Source organism: Lynx canadensis, chromosome A2 (genome assembly GCF_007474595.2).
Source record: "Lynx canadensis isolate LIC74 chromosome A2, mLynCan4.pri.v2, whole genome shotgun sequence".
In the NCBI taxonomy this organism is placed as follows: domain Eukaryota; kingdom Metazoa; phylum Chordata; class Mammalia; order Carnivora; family Felidae; genus Lynx; species Lynx canadensis.
In genome coordinates this window covers 58,314,474-58,334,147 of record NC_044304.2, presented here as the reverse complement: position 1 = coordinate 58,334,147, position 19,674 = coordinate 58,314,474, and the positions used below count along the sequence as shown (strand labels likewise).

Genomic DNA, 19,674 nt, shown 5'->3' with positions numbered 1-19,674 from the left:
GAGAGTCAAACTTCATTATACACCTCCCTGCACCTCGTTTTTTGAGTGTGTGTGTGCGTGTGTGTGTTTTGGCATGTACGTCTATTACCTATTAAAACACAAACTTTAAGATCAGGACAAAAAAAGCGGTAGGCTTCTAGCCTCTTCTCTTCTGTTGGTGCCTCCCTGTTGACACAGCCAATTGGTCCGTCACCACAATGAGCAAACCCCGGCTGTGAGTGTGGTATCTCAGCACAGGCGTCCCGGGCTGCAGACACTGAATGCAGCTCTGGGCTGGACTGTCCGGTCCCGCCCGGCCCCCAACACTTGCCCTGCCTGGGAGGCGCTGCAGGCCTCCTTCCCCCTTCCCCCAACAGGCTTCTAGGAAAGCTGAGAGAAGCAACCTCCTGGCAGCCCCAACGGTCCCCTCCCCGGCTGTGCCTTTGCACTTGCCGGTGTCTGGGCCCACGGACAGCCCTCTGGGCCCCGGATCCCAGCGAGCATGCCTCATGGGCCCCCTCGCCAGTGCCCTTGCTGTTCTCCCACGAAAGAGGGCTGGCAGTGCAGGCGGGGCCGGGCCTGACCCTCAGCACCCCTGTGGTCCCACTGAGCCTTCCTCCTCCTCTCTGGCACAGGGGATCGCGTAACTGGCAACTCCCTTTTTCTCCGGCTGCCCAAAGTCTCAGGGACAGACTTCGGTACAATGGCAGCAACACGGACACCGGCACCTCTCTCTTATTCACAGGTTGCTTTATTCTGGCCCCTTTTCAGCGTATCCCATCAACTCCCTGCCATCCTACCTTCGGAGCACCTGTTACGTGGCAAGCACTGTTCTAGGGGCTAAAAACAATCCAGTTGTCACTACTGCCCCATAACCATCTGCCAGCCGTGCACGCCTACTGTTTCCTAACCCTTACAAGAGCCCCTCGAAGACAGGCCTTCTAATCCCCATTTTCCAGATGCCGAACGGGAGCTGGGGGAGGAGAAGCGGCCTGTCCAAGATGGCGGAGCAGAAGGAGCAGAGAAAGGATGGGGCCCGCAGGGCTCATCCCAAACCCCGGGCTCCCCAACAGGGTAGGGAGACAACAGCTCACAGAACCATGATTCTCTTTTCACGTGCGTCTCCTCTGCTCAAAAAGGGGCCTGGGGCAGGGAGCCCTGGGATCCGATTTCCCTCCATGTCCCCAGCAGCCAGCCTGTGCACTGGCCAGTGTTCCTTGGCTGAGCAAACGAAGGGGCCCAGAGCCTCCCAGGGCTGGGGACACAGGACCTGCCAGGACCTCTGTACGTCGCGGGTTCTCGCCCTGGCCCCGGCGCTCCGGCAGAACCTCCACAGCTACACCTTCTGCTCCTTTTGTTTTTTATTAAAAAATAGATCAAGAAAATATCCACACTTCAGCCCACCTGCCAGAGTGGGCTCTGAAGAGGCCAAAGTGCCACGGGGAGGGGACTTTGGAAGGGACGAGGAAGGCCAGACCGGTCCCGGGTGCGCAGGCTTTGGAGAAAGGAGACGCCCTCAGCAGGCCCTGGGAGATCAGAGTCTGGGCCATGTCTCTGAGCAGGGTGAGGGCAGGTGGAAGGGGGAGGCGGCCCCCAGCTAGAGCAGAGGTGGCCACAGGCAACGCAGAGGGCAGGACAGGGCCCGCACGGGGCTGCCGCCCACAGAAGGTCCTGTGACCTCGTCCCCCTCCACCAGGGGCTTTGCGCGCCCTGGCCTTCTCTCCAGTCTGCCCTCTGCAGGCCCCAGCAGGCCTTCCTGCCAGGGTGGCCACACTCAGGCGTTGATAGCCTTCCAGCGCTCACTGTCTGTGCTGTTGATGCTGCCAGTGTGGCAGGGCATGGAGGCGATGTCGTCCAGGTAGGCCACCCCTCCAGCCGAGTCGAACTGTGTACTCGCGGCCCCTGCCGCCTCCGGTCCCTCTCGCCGGGCCACCGCGTAAGGCTGGGGCAGGTGCACGTCTGGTTCCTCAGTCTCGTCCACTTGGCATTTGTAGGAGAAGAGGATCTTGGGCTCCGAGCTGGTGGGGAGGACAGAGAGACAGGGAAGCTCCACCGGAGGGTCAAGAAAGGCTTCCTTTTCTGGGCAATAAGGCCTTCGGCCAGGGAATGAGACGCACGAATGGCTGCCTAACTGCCACCCTGGGAGGTCCCCAAGGCTTGGACTCTGGAGTCCAATGGGACTTGTTTTAAAACTCAGCCCGTATGTGAGCTTGGGCAAGGACTTCTGCGCCTGTTTCTGTACAACTCTGAGCTCAAGAGGGTAAATGGAAGTAAATTCCGGCCCTGAGGTGCTCCGCAAACACCAGCTGTGACCTCCACCCTTGCAGCTTTATAACCTCTCACTTTGCATTTACCCGGTCCCTCCAGCATTGAGATAACACTGATGGGGAAGCACTGCACCCGATTTGCAAAAAGGAGCCTGAGGCCAGGGAAATAAATACACGTGCAAGGTCCCACACGGATCAGGGTTGGGCTGGGGTCCAATCCAGCCCCTCTCACCCCACCTCTGATGCCCCCACCTCCTCAAACCCAGCAGGTGGGGGAGGGTGAGGTGGCAGGTGGGGGTGGGGGGCAAAACGCCAGCACTCCTGCCACAATAGAGGCCCAGGGTCCAAGCCTCCATCCCACGTGTCCTTAGCATCCTGTCTCCCTGCCACGTGCACCAAAGTGCACCCACCCTACGCTGCACTACAGGCCGGCTTCCCCCAGGCCTGCTCCTCTCCCCAGCCACTCCCAGCTTGAATCCAGGAGCATGGTGACTTGTGTCTCCTTTGTCCCCTGCGGTGTCTGGCGGCTGCAGTGGTGCGGGACACGGAGTAGGTATTCAGTGAATGCTTGCTAAAAGAATTAGCTAATCTACCGTAGAACGAAAAGCAGCAAGTGTAGAACAGCGCAGAGCCACTCTCCTGCGGGGAAAGTGTGTATGTCTGTGTGTGTTGTATATATAACGTGTAATGTGTATACATATATAATGTGCGAATGTATATGCGTGCGTGTAAGCACGTGTGGGAATATACATACACCCTTCATCAGCATCGCCTTCCTGGTATCCGAGCCTGCGCCGGGCCAAGGGACGCTCAGGACCCCGCAGCTGCGGATGCGCAGGCGCAGGAAGCTGGAGGCGCAGTTCCGCCGGCAGCCACGAGGCGGAGCTCACGACCCTCAAACCACCAGAGGCGGGGTGGCAAGCAGGCAGGCCACCGCCTACCCCTCGGGGCCCACACCCCCCCACCACCACCCCCCCCCCCGGGTGGGTGGGAAGACTCACCCAAAGAAGCCCCGGAGGAAGGCCACGTAGATGAGGGGCGCAAAGAAGCTGAAGTAGAGAAATGTGGTGGCATCTACACAGCTGGGGGGGCAGGAGGAGCGGGTCAGGGAGGGGCCTCCTCTGGGTGGGGCCTCGGCTTGGCCTCCCCCTGCCCACCGCCCCCACAGCCGGGCCAGTAGACACCCTGAACCCCGCCCCACCTACCAGAGCCCCTCGATGATGTCGGCGCAGAGCAGCGCGCTTCCCAGCCCCTGCAGCAGGTTGAGCAGCGCCAGGATGCCCGCATACACGTAGAAGCTCCTCCGTGCTGGGGGGTTGGGGACCGTGAGGTCCTGCCCTTGCCTCCACCCTTCATTCCCAGCGTGTCACCGGAGACCCCTCTGGGCCCCCAGGAGGACTCCCTCCCTGGCACCCACGGCTCTCCGGGAAAAGAGTCAACGCCCCACCCCCCAGGGACCCAGCCCTATCCCAGAGCCACCCACCAGCTGCTTACAAGGTAGGGAGATGCGCTCCTTCAGCGGGGTCTTGGGGAGCACGACCACCAGAGAGTAGACCTGTGGTGACAGAGCAGGGCTGAGAAGGATGCTGGGGACACCAGTACCAAGGCATCCAGTCTCATGCTCTGAGGCTCCTCGGGGCCACCCCCAAGGTGCCCAGAAGGGGGGAGGGCACCCTCGGCCTCACCAGGAAGAAGAAGCAGGAGCTGACCAGCCAGAACTGGCGGCCCCCATGCCCATAGATGTTGAAGTCCTCAGCCGACAGGTGGGCATCAGGGTACAGGATCTCCAGTGTCCCCTGCAGGGGCAGGCGGGGGAGGATCTCGGTCTCCTGCCCACCTGGAAAGCCCCCTCCCTGGGAGCTCCCTCATACAAAGCACCCGGATCTCTCCACCACCCCAAGCCCAGCTCCCCAGCTTGGCCATCAGAGATCCCCACTCCAGACTGCTCTCTGGCCTCGCCCTGCCCCCTGCCCGCCTCGCTCCACCACCCAGAATAGGCCCAGCCATGGGGCAGGGGACAGAACTGGGCAAAAGGCAGCCCCCACCAGATCTAAGGAAGGAGTCTCTAGATGGACAGCTCTCAGGGTGGTCTGCAAACCCGTATTTTCCCTACCCGGGCTGCTTCTTAAAACAGCAAGTTCTGGGCCTCCTCCCTGCCCCCACCCCAACCTATTGGATTAGAATGGGGGGGGGGGGGTAAAACCTGCCTTGTTAACAAGCACCCCAAGTAATTCCTGGGGCGCATTTAAAGTTTGAGAACACTGCACCTGATAAACATTCAAACCCTGACCCAGAATCAGGAAGCAGTGGATATGCGGCCCTCAGTGACCCCTGGCCTCCTCCAGGGAGCCCTCATAGCTGTACCTGCCCCACCTCCCCTCTTACCTGGGTGACAGAGTAGGCCAGGGACAGCACTGTGGTGATGGCCAGCACCCGCTTGATGCTTGACTTACTCTCCAGGTGACCTGGAAGAAACATGCTGGTCGGTCAGGGGGAGCCAGCCAGGTGGCCGTGGTGGGGTCGGTGCCCGCTAGGGAGGGACAGGGAGAGCACTGGCCCCAGCCGCACACGCACCAAAGGCAAGGCCCAGGATGACCACACTCAGCTCGATGGCCAACAGGAAGAAGCGGGTAATCTCCCACAGGATCTGGACACAGAGTGGGCAGACTGTCAGCCTGGGGGGCCCAGTCACCCCTCTCCCCAGTGCCCAACATCCCCCCACCCTTGTCAGCAGGCCCGGCCCCACCTTATCAGCAACGGTGGCAGCGTCCGAGGTGCTGACCGTCATGGACACCACGGCCCGGGCGATGCCCACCAGCGCCACTACGAACACCTGGTGGGCAAGAGCGGGGATGCCATTAAGGGGTCAGGGAACGAGGCGTCTGGGAACAGCGGGACTGCAAACCCACATCCCGCCTCTGCAGGAGCCTCTGATTCTTCGAGAACAGAAGGATTCTACGCTAAGAGTCGGGGGTGGGATGTAGGGGGGTGGTGAGATCCTCCGCTGCTGGTGACAGTTCCCTCTCCGGCCTCAGTTTCCTGGCTACACTGGCAGCCTGAGAATGGTGACATTCTTAGGGGTGACATGGTGGGTCCCCGCTGCCTCCTGCCTCTGTGACCTCGGGCCAGGAAGTGCACCTCCGTGCCTCAGTTTCCTTATCTATGAAATGGGGTAAAACTAGCATGCACTGCATTTGATGGCTGGCAGGGGCAAATGGGTAAGTACATGTAGCAGAAGCATGCGTGGCACCCAGTGAAGGCGAGGTGCACGTCGGGCGCTAGCACTGTCATATTAGCGGTTTTATTTCCAAGACACGGGGGATGGGAGGGTGCAGGGAAGAGACATCAAAGACCCTGGGGAGGGCTACTGCACCAGCAGGCGGTGCAAAAGTGCCTGGATTTTGTCACCCCGGTGTCCACTCGCTTCTTCTGGCAACAGCCTCCTCCCTCTCCCTGCTGCTCGCATGGTGGGGGGGGGGGGGGGTGCTGACCCCACCATGCCTGGCTTCAGGGGCTGGCCTGTAGCACAGGGCTGGGCATTCAGCCTATGGCATTCCCTGATTTGGGGATGGCGGGGGATCCCAAGGGAGTCTAGTGAAAGGCACACCCAGGACAGCAGGTGCAGCCACTACGAAAGGAAGCTGAAGAGCGCGCCAGCCTGGACTTGCCAGGCTGCCTGGCTCCAGGAGGGCGAGACTGCTAGAGGCAAGGCCATCAGAGAGACCCAAGCTGACAGGGAGACAGAGACTGTGCCCCCACGGCATTGCCGAGCCCCTGAATTTAGCCATGCCTGAAGCCCTGGGACTTGTCAGTTTCTCAGTCAATATGTTCCCTCCAGCTTCTATGAATTTAATTTTGGTTTTCTGGGATACATACAAACAGGAGAGTCCAGGTACAGGGCCGCCTGAGTGGCCCCGTCAGTTAAGCGTCACAATCATGGTTTTAGCTCAGGTCATGACCTCGCGGTTGTGGGGTTGAGTCCCAAGACTGGCTCTGTGCTGACAGCGAGGAGCCTGCTTGGGATTCTCTCTCCCTTTCTCTCTGCCCCTCCTCACTTCCTGCCATGCGCGTGCTCTCTCTCTCTCAAAATAAACAAATGTAAGAAAAAGAAGAATCCAGACACACACAACAGTCTGTCCTCTGTGCCACAAAAACCGTGTCAGCCTCCTGGGGAGGCTGACCCCAAGATCACAGGAGCGCCCCAGGGTAAAGCAGACCCAGTGCACGTGACGTGAGAAGGGGGGCACTGAGGCACAGAGAGGCCAAGCCACCAGTCCAAGGTCATTCAGCACAGCTGGGGTGTGGAGATAGCCTGAGTCAGCCCTCACCGCTGTCTCCTGAGCTTTCTAGAACAGAGTCCCCAGGAATAAGAGGGCAGTGCTGAGTCCCCTGTCCCTGCGTCGTGTTCCTGGGCATTGGCCTTGGGTCGCTTCTCCCTGCCTGCTCCCCCAGAGAGGGCATCGGTAAGTGATGCTTTAAATAAATGCTTTATCTGTGGAATAAATACTCATCTCTGTAATGAGTCAGAGAGGCAGCGGGAGACAGAAGAGAGCAGGCTTCAACGCCCACCACTGCCTCACAGAGGAGGGGGCTCCAGTCAGCCAGCGACCCCTGGGGCCTCCACCAACGGCCTCCAGGGTTCCACACAGCCTCCCCTGACAACTCCCCTGCCTGGGAAGCTCTGACAACTCCCCTGCCTGGGAAGCTCTGAGCCAGGCCACAAAGAGGGGGACCAGAGAGCCATTCAGCTCTCAGGCAGTGGTAGCTAAGAGGCCGAGAGAGGGGAGGATTCCAGCCAGTCAGGCCTGAGCTCTGAAGGATGCAGCTGGATGGCCCCACACCTGGAGCCCTCACCTGGAAGCCACACCTGGGGCCCACCTTCTCAACCACAGCCCTGCTACCTCTCCCGAGAAGGCCCACACCAAGAGCACTGACTGAGGAGAATTCAGGTTTGCCCAACAGGCAGGAAGAGGTTCCAAAGAGGTCTCAAAGAGTGTGTGGATGGCTGGATGGACAGACGGACAGATGGGGGGGGGGCCGTGGGCATTTTCCCCCCCAGCCAGTATCTATCCCCCTTCCCTCTAATGATTCCCCACTTTTCTTTCAGGGACCACCACCCTCTTCAGTCCACATAGTCTGGCTGAGTGGACCCCACACCCCAGCGCCAAAGTGCCCCTTTCCCTGCTAGTCACAGTGATTGGCTCGGGGACAAACGGGGACCCAAGGTGGGCCGGTCAGAGGGAATTTCAGGTCCATACTCGCACCGCCAGTAAAGAAGTCCTCTTCCGCTGGCATTGGCAGGGAGGCAGGATGTTAGCTCATGGCTGCTCTTGGCTATCTCTGACACCAGGCAGGGAGAGCCCATCTGAGATAAGGCCAGAGGAGGGCAGAGATGCAAAGAAACAGAGTCCTGATGACATCCGTTAATCCTCTGGATCCAGCCTCATCTGAAGCTGGCTTTCATTACAGAGGCAGTTGAGAATTCCCTTTTGCACTTATGCCAGTTGGAGTTGGACTGAACTCACCAGGATATAGAAGGTGATAAAAATGGGGCTGGAGGTGACGCGGATCTTGGCCCGAGCGAACGGAAGCTTCCAAAGCAGGAAGATGAAGAAAAGCACATTGGGGACGAGCAGCAAGACGTCCCAGTACCGGACCCTAGCAGACGGGCAGAGAAGCCAGCTGACTGGCAAGGCTCTGTCTGCACCCGTCCCCCTCCGCAGCCCGTCATGCACACGCACACACCCCCGCACACACGGGGGAAACCCACTCACACGCAGCCAGTCGGCCCGGCAGGGCCACGGCTGCCTCACCTGGAGGTGCCAATATCCTCATAGAGCAGCAGCAGACAGCGATGTGGCACGCTGATGTTGGGCGCCACGGGCGGGGGCGGGGCTGTGCTCCCATTGGCCCGAAACACCTCCTCCAGGGCGTCCATCCCGCCAGCAGCTGGCCCTGCGGGAGCGAGAGCCCCAGCGTGAGCAGCGCAGGAGCTGCGTGGCCCGGGGTCTCTGGTCTCAGGTTCCCAGTGGAACCCAAGAGGGCCGCCTACAGTGGGCCTGCGGACAGCTCCCCCACCCAGCAGGGGGAGGGCGGGCTGTGGCTCCTGCGCGTGCCAGAGCACAACCCCCAGACAGGGGCCCGGTGACCCCAACAGTAAATGCCACCCCACTGATGGAGCCTTACCGTGAGCCTGGCACAGCAGCGCAAGCTACTCGGCACGACCTCAGTTCATCCCGCCAGTCCCGGGGGCCCCGGGGACAGACAGAGAACAGAGGGGCTAGGAGCCAGAGTTCTTGGCCCCTCTGTGCCTGCTTCGTCCTGCCCTTGCAATGCGGTAATGACTGACGGCATCCACCCCGGGAGGCTAAGTGGTGCCAGGCGCCTCCTACGACCCACACACGTGCAGTCCCCAGAGTCCGCGAGCTGCACTTCCTCCCTGCACGCAGATGCAGAGCCGACTTCAAGGCAATCACACGGCCACCAGGCGCCAGAGTGGGGCATCAGGCACACCTCAGGTGGCCCACGGCCCTCATCAGCCTCTGCTGCCACCCTGGAAAGGCAGATGCAAATCTGGGGGGACGTGCATTGTGCCTGGAAGCTGCACAGGTGTCCAAGTGGAGAAGGGAGGGAAGGAGATGTCCTGCAGAGGGCGCTGTGTCTGCAAAGGCAGGAACGGGGGCTGCTGTAGAGTCGGCAGGTGGGCCCGCAGACAAGCATCTCCCAATGACAGCTTAAGACCCCAGCCTGGAGGTGCCTGGGTGGCTCTGTCGGTTGAGGTCCGACTGCAGCTCAGGTCATAATTTCATGGTTCTTGAGTTTGAGCCCTGCATCGGGCTCGCTGCTGTCAGCGCAGAGCCCACTTTGGATCCTCTGGCTCCCTCTCTCTTTTCCCCTCCCCTGCTCGTGCTCTCTCTCTCTCTTTCTCCCTCAAAAATGAATAAATAGGTAAAAAGAAACATTAAAAAAAAAAGAAGAAGAAGAAAAGAAAAAGAGTCCAGCCGGTGGCCGGGAACCCTGGGAACTGTCCTGGACAAAGCAGGCTCCCAGGTCACTGGGCTCTCAGGGACAGGAGCAGAGGGGCTGGGCCCACACTGTTGGCAGCAGGGATTTCCTCAGGGAGCTCAGGGGGCCCAGGGCATGTGAGCGAGGTGTGTGTGGCCCGGGCACCAGGACGTAACAGATGCCAGCATGAAAACGAATACTTGAACACACAGGGCCTGATGGCCTGGCGTCTCCACTTCTGGGTACATTTATAATAGCCCCAGGCTAGCAACAGCCCAAATGCCCACCATCAGCAGCGGGCACACGTATATGGCGGCGTCGGTATAAGCAGCGGAACAGAAAGAGAAACTACTGTTACCAGCAGTAACACGAAAGGGCCTCACAGATACGGTGCTGAGCAGAGCCAGCCACAAGAGTGGATATGCTGCTGCCTGACCCTATGCAAAGATCTAGGCGAGGGTCACCTTTGTGGAGGACGGAGGGCGTAGTGGTTGGGGGAGGAACACCAGCTTCCAGCGCTTGATCGGGGGGGGGGGGGGGGGGGGGGGGGGGGGCGTGTACACAGGCGTGTTCACCCTGTCAGAATCCACTGAGTCGCATCTAGGATCTGTGTGCTTTTCTGCACGGGTTACACGTCAGTAAGTTTTAAAAAATTAGAAAGATGCATTCTGTTTCCACCCCGAGAGTGCAGATCTCACACTCAGCCAGGGGCAGCCCAGGACGCTCAGCACCCTGTTAGCAAGGATCGGTGGCCCCTGAACGACGGGCCAAAGGAAAGGGCTGGAGGGGATACAGGGACATCCCTGCTACCTATCCAGGCCATGAAACGGGAGCACTGCCTCTGGCTGAAAGGGAGAGGAGACTGAGGCAGGTGGGCTGAGACCATCCTCCTCCATCCCTCTCTCCAACAGGCCACTCGCTGCCTGTGGATCACATCCCCATTGGCAACTCGAGGCCAAACCAACAGGGCAAACATATGCCCGACACACAGTAGGTCCAAAGAAAGGGTGCGTTCTTCGTGCATTTTCCGCCCGCAGCAGCAGCACCTACCGCGAGCCAGGGAGGAATCTGGGTGTTGGGCCACACTTCCCCTTTGTTCTAGGAGGGGAGGCAGCCAGCCAGCATGAAAACTGCGTTACGAAGCAAACTTCTCCTAGAGATAAAGGCTCAGAGAAGAAAACGGAGGAGTGGAATGGAACAACGGGTAACACAGTAGAGACTACCAGGGTCCCCAGCATCCACCCTTCCCTTTAGCACTGGAGCCCATAGCTCACACAAGGCTGCCCAGAACAATGGCTATTTTCTAAGCTTCCCTTGCCACTGGCTATGGCCCCTCGATCAACTTTTATCCAATTGTAAATGAACAGTTAATTTAATGAGTTTGTCAATTTCAGGCCATGCACTTCTCCTTTCCCACTGCCTGAAATAGGGATGTGGTGGCAGGAGCAACAGCAGCCATCTTACACCACGAGACGGAAGCCATGGCTTGAGGAGAGAGCAGTAAGAAAAAGCATCTGGGTCCCACACCCAATAGGCCTCCATGCATATCCTGAACGGCTTGCACGCAGACTGTCACGCGACATGCAGGAATAATCTTCTATCTTGTTGTCTCGACCTTTGTTTCAACAGCTAAGGCAGAATCCCAATGAATATAAAGAGGTACTGCTTTGGACTGGGTCATCAGACAACCCAGTGCCTTCTGCACTAGATCTAACTAATCGAGAAGCAGGCAGACTTGGAAAAATCTGGACAGAGAGCATATCTGCGAGAGAACAATGAATGGAAACGCCGTGAGATACAAACAGGCCTGGCCTGTTCAAAGGGCAAAAAGCAGGCCAGTGTGGCTGGAGGTGATCAGAAAGGCTGGCAGGGCCAGGTCACTGGGGGCCATATGACCACATGCAATGCGATTTCATTCTAAATGCAATGAGAAGCATGTCACGAAGGCAGGGGACAGGATCCCCTTTCCACTCAGGCTGCCGTGGAAAACGGACTGGAGCGGGGGCAGAGTGGAGCCCCTGTACCAGTGCAGGCAGGAGGGCGTGGCTGCAGTGAGGGTGGAGTGGAGGAATTTGGGATACCTTCGGGAGGGTTGGCCGACCTGACCTCCCCACGGACACATGGAGGGAACGAGGGAAGACAGGAAGGATGTGGTGGCTTCTGGCCTGAGCCACTGGATATGCTGTTAATGTGGCCCCACCAAACACTGCTCCCTTGTCCCTAGCTGACAAAGTGCTGTTCTCGTCCAGGCCCCCTCCATGATGCCCTGCTGAACAGGCAGGGACCCCTCTCCCGGGCCACAAGCTGAACTAATTACTACTGGCTAGTGGCTTTGGGGTCGGGGCAGTGTGGAACAGGACCAGGCACTTGGGCCGTGTGCAGGGGTGCTCCAGTTTGACACAGGGACTGCGGGGGCAGGGTGCTATGATGTTTTTATAGACAGGGGCCAAGGCTGCCAATGTCCCGCAACATGGGGGACGGTCCACCAAATGGATAATCGTCCTCACCTTTGCCAACAGTGCCCCGAAGGGAGGCTCTGGTCAAAGTCAAGAAGGGTGTTCTCCTTGTTGGTGGCCAGTTCAGGCCAGGGCATGTGAGACTTCTTGGGGGAAGTCTCCCAAGAAACGTTTTCATTCCTGAGCACCCGATACTTTGAAGGAGGAAAGCCCCTTGTTTGCACCCACATGTGGCTGTTGAGGGTATGACGTCTGAACTGCAGCCATGCTGAACACGGGGAGGTTAATGCTGGCAGGGGGTGTGCCGGCCCCCTCAAGACTTCTCGTGACCTGAGATGATGACTTTTAAGTGACTGGAGTTGAAGGAGAGAGATTCTGCAGCCCCCCTCCGCGTCCCAGCAGCCTGATACCAGCTCTGGCCTAGGACAGAGTGTCAAGCAGCCCCAGGAGGGGCAGGCCTGGGAGAGCAGGCCAAGCTCCCAGCAGCCGCCGGGAAGCTGAGAGTTCCTTGTGAAGGGATGGGGATCCTAGTCCCCAGTGGGGATGAACAGGGCCAAGGAGCAGGAGGGCCGGATAGAGAGTCTGAAGGGGGAAGCGTCACTTGGTTTTGCCTGTCCAGCGCCCCATTTTCCTAAGGGGGAGCCTCACCTTCCCCAGTCTCTGCCCATGAAGTTTGGGTACAGCAGACTGTACCACAGCTCCAAGGAACGTGCACGGGATCTAAGCCCGGCCAGTCGGGATGCTCCCCTGCCCCGACCAATGAGAATCAGCCCTGAGACTTTTGCTATAGTTGTTCGGAACAGATGGGCTTTCTGCTAAAAGCAGTACGCCAGGGCTGTCCCACTTTGACCCTGCACATGGATACCCACCCGAGAATAAAGCCAACTTCGAGGAATATAGAGCCGAGAGACAGATGGAAATACATCCCGGAGACAGAACAACCTCATGCGAGCCCCTGGATCTGACCACACCTGAAGTTCATCCTACCCCTGGACTTTCTTTTGAGTTTTAAATCCCACAAATTCCTTTCTCTGCTTAGGTCTGGTGGAGTCTGATTTCTCTCCTGTACTACTGAAAAACTTCCGGCTAACACACGTTATGGAGTTGGGCAGATCCGGGTTGCACTTCTGGCCCTGCTGCGTACTTGCTCCGTGACCCTGCGTGAGTCGTTTCTCCTCTCTGAGCGTCACAGGGACAATAACACCGACAAAGGTGCTGAGGATCAGACAAGGACAGAGAAGCAAAGGTCTACAAAAGGTAACATAAAGGTAATTGTTGTTTTCCGCCCCCTACACCCCCAGAGGAGGGCTTGGGGTGTAGAGGAAAGAAGGATTTGGTTCCAAGTCCAAGGGCCCCTTTGTAAGCACTGCTGGCTGTGGGGTGATGAAGGAGAACGACATCCACTGCTCCCCACCAGTGCCCCTGCTGACTCTGCTACGACAGCACAGAACACTCGCTGAGCCCTCCCAGCCCTACAAGGGAAGTACTTCTGTTACCCCCACCGTACAAAGCTCAGGGCCAGAGAGCCGCCTGCGACGTAATCTGTCTCCAGTGCCCAGGCCCTCAAGTGGCAACTTGCCAAGGGCCCCTCTCCAGGCATTGATCTCTCCACCTGTAGATGAAAGGCTTCATCTAGAGCTGTGCTTCTCAGACCTGAGCACTGTGCACAGGCAGGTTCTGATCCGCAGGCCCGGGGCCCGGCTGAAAGTCCTCAACGCTAACCCCTGCGGCGCTGCTGGTCAGAGAACCACAGCTGGGTCATGAGGCTGTTGGCCACACCAGAATTGCCACTATGGGTCAAAGCTTACAAATCAACTGAGGCAATGATAAAAAATGAAACAACCACGCACACTACCTGGAGACAGAGGACTTTACGTGTGGTGACACACTTAACTAACACAGCAGCCCCTAAATGAGAGGGAACTACTTTGTACCCATTGTACAGAGGGGGAAAGGAGAGGCACAGAGGGGTGAGTCACTGGCTCTACATTCTCCTCCCCCTACCGTGGGTAAGCTCCTGGCCTCAGAGGCAGAAGTCTTGGTGGTGACAGACAAGGAAGGGGACTGCAGGTTCAGGAAATGGGGGACAGTGGGACAGGAGACGGTGGGAAGGCCGGCTGAGGGCAGGGGGCAGTAGGGGTGGAGCCCAGACTAGAGAGGGGAATTCTCAGAGGACTTTCTGGGATGCTTGAGTAGCCTAAGGCAACCCGAAGCCTCTCAGGCCCAGGGAAACTGGGACAGACTTGTCTTCCACCTGGGAGGGACTTTCCTGACCTTGTTAACATTCTAGAGGCCATCTTCCCACTCACCACTTGGGCCTCCAGTTCCGTCCCTTCCTCTGTGGCCAGCCTATGGGGCAGGATGCCAGGCTGGCTCCAGTCATGCAGTGCCAGACCTGCTATGAGCCCCTGGATGGGATTTTCCCTTCTCTGGGCCTCAGCTTTCCCATCTGTGCATTGGGATTGACCAGGGCTGGATGGAAAACTCTAGGGAAGACAGAGAGCCCCGAGCATAAGAGAGAGGCTATGCCTCATAGTTGCTGTCACGCCCCTCGGGGCTTCTGACCTCTAGCAGATTGCTGAGCTTCTAAACCCTAGAACCAAAACAAAATGAGAAGGCTCCAGAGGACAGACGCCAACCCCTTATCTTTCATCCTTGGGGGTGGGGAGGTGGACACCAGTCTGAGACACACTGCCAGCAGCCCAGGCAGGAGCCCCTGGGAGGATGGGAAGCCCTGGGCCCCTTCCCTCATCTGTCAAAGCCCAATCTGATCTGACCCCTGCCTTCTGCTCTGCCTCATTCCCTTCCATTCTCTAGCCCCTGGCTTCCACCTTGTTCTCCAAGCTGTTAAGCGTCCTCCTACCTCAGGGCCTTGGTGCTTGCTCCTCTCCTGCATCATCTCCTCACGTGGCCCACTTCCTCAGGGCGCTCCTTAACCATCTCTCACGACTGGCCCGCCCTGTGTTTTCTTTACAGCACTTCATTTGAAGTGGCCCCAGCTGCGTGTTTATGTGTTTACTGGCTGCCCATCCCAGGCGAGCTCATGACCCAATCCCCTAGAATAGCGCCTGGCACAGAATTAAGTTCTCACCAAAATGTTACAATGTGGACAGATGAATCTCCAGCAGAGTGCGGCCAAGCCCTTCTGGGGAGCTGGAGAAGGATCGCTGGGAGGACCCCACAGCCTCATCCCCACTACAGAGGCAGAAGGCAAAATCGCTCTCCACCCTCCATCCCCCCGATCCGGTGGAAGCGGTCTCTGAGCCTCCCAGACGGTCCTTGATGCAACAGCAGCCCCGGCCTTATAAGCAACACCTCCTGCTGTGGAAGCAGGTCCTGTCACGCTGTTTGTAGGTGGGGACACAGGCCCAGATGCGGGGCCACTTGGCCTAGATCTCCTCCTACACAGCCTCAAGCCCCAGGGTCCACCAGCCCTGTTCGATGGCCAGCCCCGGGCCTGTGCAGCCCTGTGTGTCCTCATTCCCCCTCGCAGAGGGCTCAGCCGCCCCATCCCATCTACGGGCCTCCCAATTACCCGTCCCCTCTTCCCGTGAGTCCTCACCCAGGGGCCCCTGGCCCTCTGAAACTTCCCCAAGGGGGTCCTCTGAGAGTGTGCCGTGAGCGGGAAGGGGTCATTCCGAAAGGAAGGAACGGCGACAGGTGGGCCCCAGGTCCAGCTGTGGGGATGGGGGTGGGGGTCCCGATCAGCTCCTCGCTCTCCCGCAGCTGTCGCGGGGAGTCACTATGGGCACCCGGGCTCTGGGAGCTCCCTGACAGAGAGGGACTGTAGGTGCGGCGGAGGCCGGGAGGCGTCCCTGGAGCGCCGATCCCAGGCGCAGCAGAGGGAGGGGGGCACCCAGCCCCGCGGCAGGGCTTCCGGACGCGCAGCGATGGGGCTCCCCGTCCAGGTGTGGCGGGAAAGAGGAGAGGATCCCCTCCTTACCTGAGGGTCCCGGGCCGTGCTCAGCCCCCGCCTCCCGGGCCGCTCATCCACCACCGCAGGGTGCGCAGACCCCGCCAGGCCCCGGGACTCCGGCCTCCAGCGCCCCTGGCAGGCAGCAAGGCCAGGGAACGTCGCGCAAGAGCCGGGGGCAGCCGGCTCCGCGGAAATGGGGAATCAGCGGGAAAGGGGAAACGCGGTCAGCGCGCCGGGCCCACCGGCCCCCAGGACACCACACAGCCCTTCCCGGCAGCGGCGACCAGATGGCAGGCGCGTCCTTTTCGTTCAGCCAAAACTGCAAAAACAACCACAGCCCCTACTTATAGCCCTCAGGCCCGCCCCCAGCCCCCAGAAGCCTATAGAAATGGAGTTACATCAAAAAGAAGGCGCAAGCCGCGGAAGAAGCCAATCAGATCCCTAAGAGGCGGGGCGACCCGCTGACCTCTTAAAGAGACAGCAAGAGGGCATTGCGGGGGAGGGAAGCAGCTTCGGGGTAGGGAAGCTGCTACGTATCTCACCCTGAAGGCTGCCAGGATCGCGGACCCGAGAACTGAGGACGCTGCCCCCCTTTGGCCCCTGCTCCTGCCCCAGCTGTCAGCAGCTGTCAACAGACCCGCTCGCTCCAGCCAGTGCTCCTCCTCTGGGGCCCGGACGCGGCCGGACCGTCCAGGGAGGAGCCTCCGTGGACCTCCCCCTCGCGTGCTGCAGCCTCGGGCGCCCCTCAGCGGCAGTCTTGCCTGGTGACCTTTGGTCACCTGGCTGGGGAAGGAAGGGTAGGGACAGCCCCTCCCCCTCTCCCGGAACGACGCGTTTCCACAGCATGCCACGCTGCCCCTACGTCCACCATCAAAGCGCTCTGGCATTACTGAGCACCAATCGGGTTTCAGGCACTAATTTTCACAACAACCTTGCAGGGCGGTTATTAATAGCCGCCTATTCAGAGGAGGAACCTGCGGCTTAGAGACGTTAAATAACTTGTCCAGAGCCATACAACTAGGAAGTCAAGACGCCCGGGGTTTGAAATGCCCCTCCTCTCATCTCTGACTTCAACAGGTCTTCAGGCAATCTCCTCTGGGAAGCCTTCCCTGATTGCCCCATCTTTGCCGTGTTCACTCCTGCCTCTCCTCTGCTGGCCCTGCGTGGTTTGGCCCCTCCTGCGTCTGAGTCACCGTTTCCCACCTAACCCCTCCTCATTCAGCGTGTTCAAGCCACGGTGCTTTCTGTTTCTCTTCCTTAAATATACCAAACTTGTCCCTGCCTCCCACTCTTTGCATCTGTCCTGTCTGGCTGGCTCCTTGTCACATGACCTCCTTGACACCCTAGCTAAAGTAGCTGTGCGGTCTCTCACATAATGCCCCTTTATTTCCCTCCAAGCACCATCTCTCAAACATGATTATATTCATTTACTTGCCTCCTAGTTCATCAGCCACCCTCCACTAGAATGTCAATGTCATGAGGACAAAACCATGTTTGTCACTTTCTTTGCAATATCCTGAGGCTGACTCGGTGCCTGGTGCAAGTTGTAGACACCCACTCATCACGGTAACCTCAGGACACACACCCAGTGATAAGACAGTCACTTCACAGTTGGGCTGGAATGAGATGGACCCCGTTCTTCTAAAACAGGAGAAGGGGGGCACCTGGGTGGCGCAGTCGGTTAAGCGTCCGACTTCAGCCAGGTCACCATCTCGCGGTCCGTGAGTTCGAGCCCCGCGTCGGGCTCTGGGCTGATGGCTCAGAGCCTGGAGCCTGTTTCCGATTCTGTGTCTCCCTCTCTCTCTGCCCCTCCCCCGTTCATGCTCTGTCTCTCTCTGTCCCAAAAAAAATAAATAAACGTTGAAAAAAATTTAAAAAAATAAATAAATAAATAAAACAGGAGAAGGTTGGGAAGTCACCACCTCGTGACCATTTGGGATTCGGTTTGTCTGGGACTTTCCCAGCTTGGACTGTGGTCAGTGTGCACAGTTTCTGTATTGGCCAGGAGGGGCTGTGCCCAAGCTGATGCCTGCCTTCCTGAATGGGCTACGGGGAGTCACAGTCCATTCCTAGAGTTGCCAGGAAGCTAAGAAAAGAACTTCATCACTGCTCACGTTTAATTAGCTAAAACAAGTCCTAGGCCACTCCTCACCTCCAGGGGGCAGGAAAACTTCCCTCCTACCATGTTCCAGGAAGAAGAAATGGAGTATCTGTGACCAGGCTAAAAGACCACCCTCCATCTTTATCTTTATGTGTGTGTGTTTTTTTAAGACAGTACAGACTTCCGGGGCAGGCAGTTTGCTATTATCATTGCAACGCACAATTCTGCATTCTATACCCTGGGTTTGGGGCCTTGCGTGTATGTTTCTGCAGGATTTCCAAGGGTATCTGTTTCGTGCCCTCCTCTTCAGGGCAGAATCAGGATCTTATTCACTGTGGTATCCCCTACATACAGGACAGAGTGGAGCATTAGCGAAGTTCAAGAAGTGGTAGTTTAACAAAGATCAGACTCCCAAGTTCTGTTCCTTGTCCTACACTGGGCTCAGGGGTGGTCATCCTCTCTAGGCCATGGCTGCTACAGAACGGGGATCCCTGAAAGCAATGGAAATCTCAAAACAACAGAAACAACATGACTCCTCTGCTGTCAGAAGAAAAGTCTGTACAATTGTCATATAACTGTTGAGGCCAAAGGAGCAGCCAGGAAGGCTGAAAAGATCTCTGGGATATACGTACTCAGTAGTTGGCAGAATGCCCATGTTGGTTCCTTGGTCTGTGTGAGGAGAGTTTTCTCAGAGGTGAAGGTCAAGTGAAAGCCCCTGAAACTTGCCTCCTACCCGCCTAGCTTAGCCAAGATAATAAGTAAAAAAAACAAAAACAAAAACAAAAACAAAAAAAACAATATCACATGGCAGGGGAAATGCAGAGATTAGTGCTACCCATGGAGACCTAAAGCATCTGGAGTTGGGGACGGACCCCATCGTATCCCTATTTAATTCATCAGTCTGATCTTTAAAAAATACAGAAAATGCTGGTGGATTGCTACAAACTCAACCAAGTAGTAGCCCCAATTACAGCTTCCGTGCTGGTGTCCTTGCTAGCGTGGATCAGCACGGCCTCAGGGACCCAGAGGCTGGCCTTCTATTTGACCACTCATATCAGGAACCATTGACATTCACAGGGAAGGACAGCCATTCACATTTATGGTCTTGCCCCAGGCCAGTGGTCACTCTCCCACCTTTGTCATGCGGTCCGAAGGGCCCTGGCCATCTGGACATTTGACAGAACATTGCAATGACATCCTACTAATCTGGCTGGCTGAACGAGAAGTAACAAGTAAACGAAGACCTCGATGAAACATATGTGCTTCCGAATCGGGTGGAATATAAACCCCGGGAAGATGTGGGGGCTTGCCACATCAGTGGAGTTTAGTGGTCTGGGGCATACCAGAACATCCCTTCCAAAGTAAAGGACAAACGACTGCATCTTGAATACCCCATTGCAGGGAAGGAAACACAATGCAAAAACTCACTCTTTGGGATCTGGAGGCAGTATATTCTACACCTGAGAATTCTGCGCTGACCCATACATGTCTGGATGACATAAAAGGAAAGAGCTGTCCCATGGACCACAGGGCTCACAGACCCTATAATATTAGAGGCATAGATGGTGAACAAAGATGCTGTGTGAGGTTTATGGCAAGCCCTAGTGGGAAATCCATCATGTACACCCCTAGGGTTCTAGAGCAACGCCAGGCCACCTACAGCAGAAAATTATATATACATTCCAAAAGCAATTCCGCTAGGCTACCGGACCCTGTTGGAGAGAACTAGGGGACATCAGAGACCATAAGGCCAGAGCTGCCCCTAATGAACTGGGTTCTATCGGGCTCGCTAAGTGGTAAATTCATGTGGGCCCAGCAGATTATAAGCGATATGTTGTAGCTCCATATCATCCACCCCCGTCACACCAGCGCCTCTCCCTCATTCACACCTATGACCTATTCAAGAGGTCCCTCGTGACCAGCTGACAAAGGAAAAAGGCTAAGCTTGAT

General features: G+C 57.6%; 1 protein-coding gene across 3 annotated transcripts; it reads right to left on the bottom strand.

Annotated features, from left to right (window-relative positions):
• Positions 1–1,322: 1,322 nt before the first annotated feature.
• TPRA1 (transmembrane protein adipocyte associated 1) lies at positions 1,323–16,291 on the bottom strand. Of its 3 annotated transcripts, XM_030307550.2 has the most exons (13): positions 16,166–16,291; positions 15,651–15,942; positions 8,433–8,907; positions 8,060–8,201; positions 7,772–7,904; positions 4,993–5,079; positions 4,821–4,893; positions 4,632–4,711; positions 3,932–4,042; positions 3,741–3,801; positions 3,452–3,554; positions 3,248–3,328; positions 1,323–1,997 (listed from the first exon to the last, which is right to left on the bottom strand). In XM_030307550.2, the coding sequence occupies exons 4-13, from the start codon at positions 8,182–8,184 to the stop codon at positions 1,754–1,756; spliced, it is 1,098 nt and encodes a 365-aa protein (XP_030163410.1). In that variant the 5' UTR covers positions 8,185–8,201; positions 8,433–8,907; positions 15,651–15,942; positions 16,166–16,291; the 3' UTR covers positions 1,323–1,753. The 3 variants fall into 3 exon arrangements, with proteins under 3 accessions (XP_030163410.1, XP_030163409.1, XP_030163411.1); XM_030307549.2 differs by lacking the exon at positions 8,433–8,907 and having other exon boundaries at positions 16,166–16,290; XM_030307551.2 differs by lacking the exons at positions 8,433–8,907; positions 15,651–15,942.
• Between the last annotated feature and the right edge of the window lie 3,383 nt (positions 16,292–19,674).

Bases quoted from the DNA above. Each gene is read 5' to 3' on its own strand.
- TPRA1 (XM_030307550.2), bottom strand. From the start codon at position 8,184: ATGGACGCCCTGGAGGAGGTGTTTCGGGCCAATGGGAGCACAGCCCCG. The intron at 4,894-4,992 runs GTGGGGCCGGGC...CTCTGTGTCCAG, and splicing joins CTGCCACCGTTGCTGATAAG to ATCCTGTGGGAGATTACCCG. The intron at 1,998-3,247 runs GTGAGTCTTCCC...CCTCCCCACCAG, and splicing joins TTCCTCCGGGGCTTCTTTGG to CTCGGAGCCCAAGATCCTCT.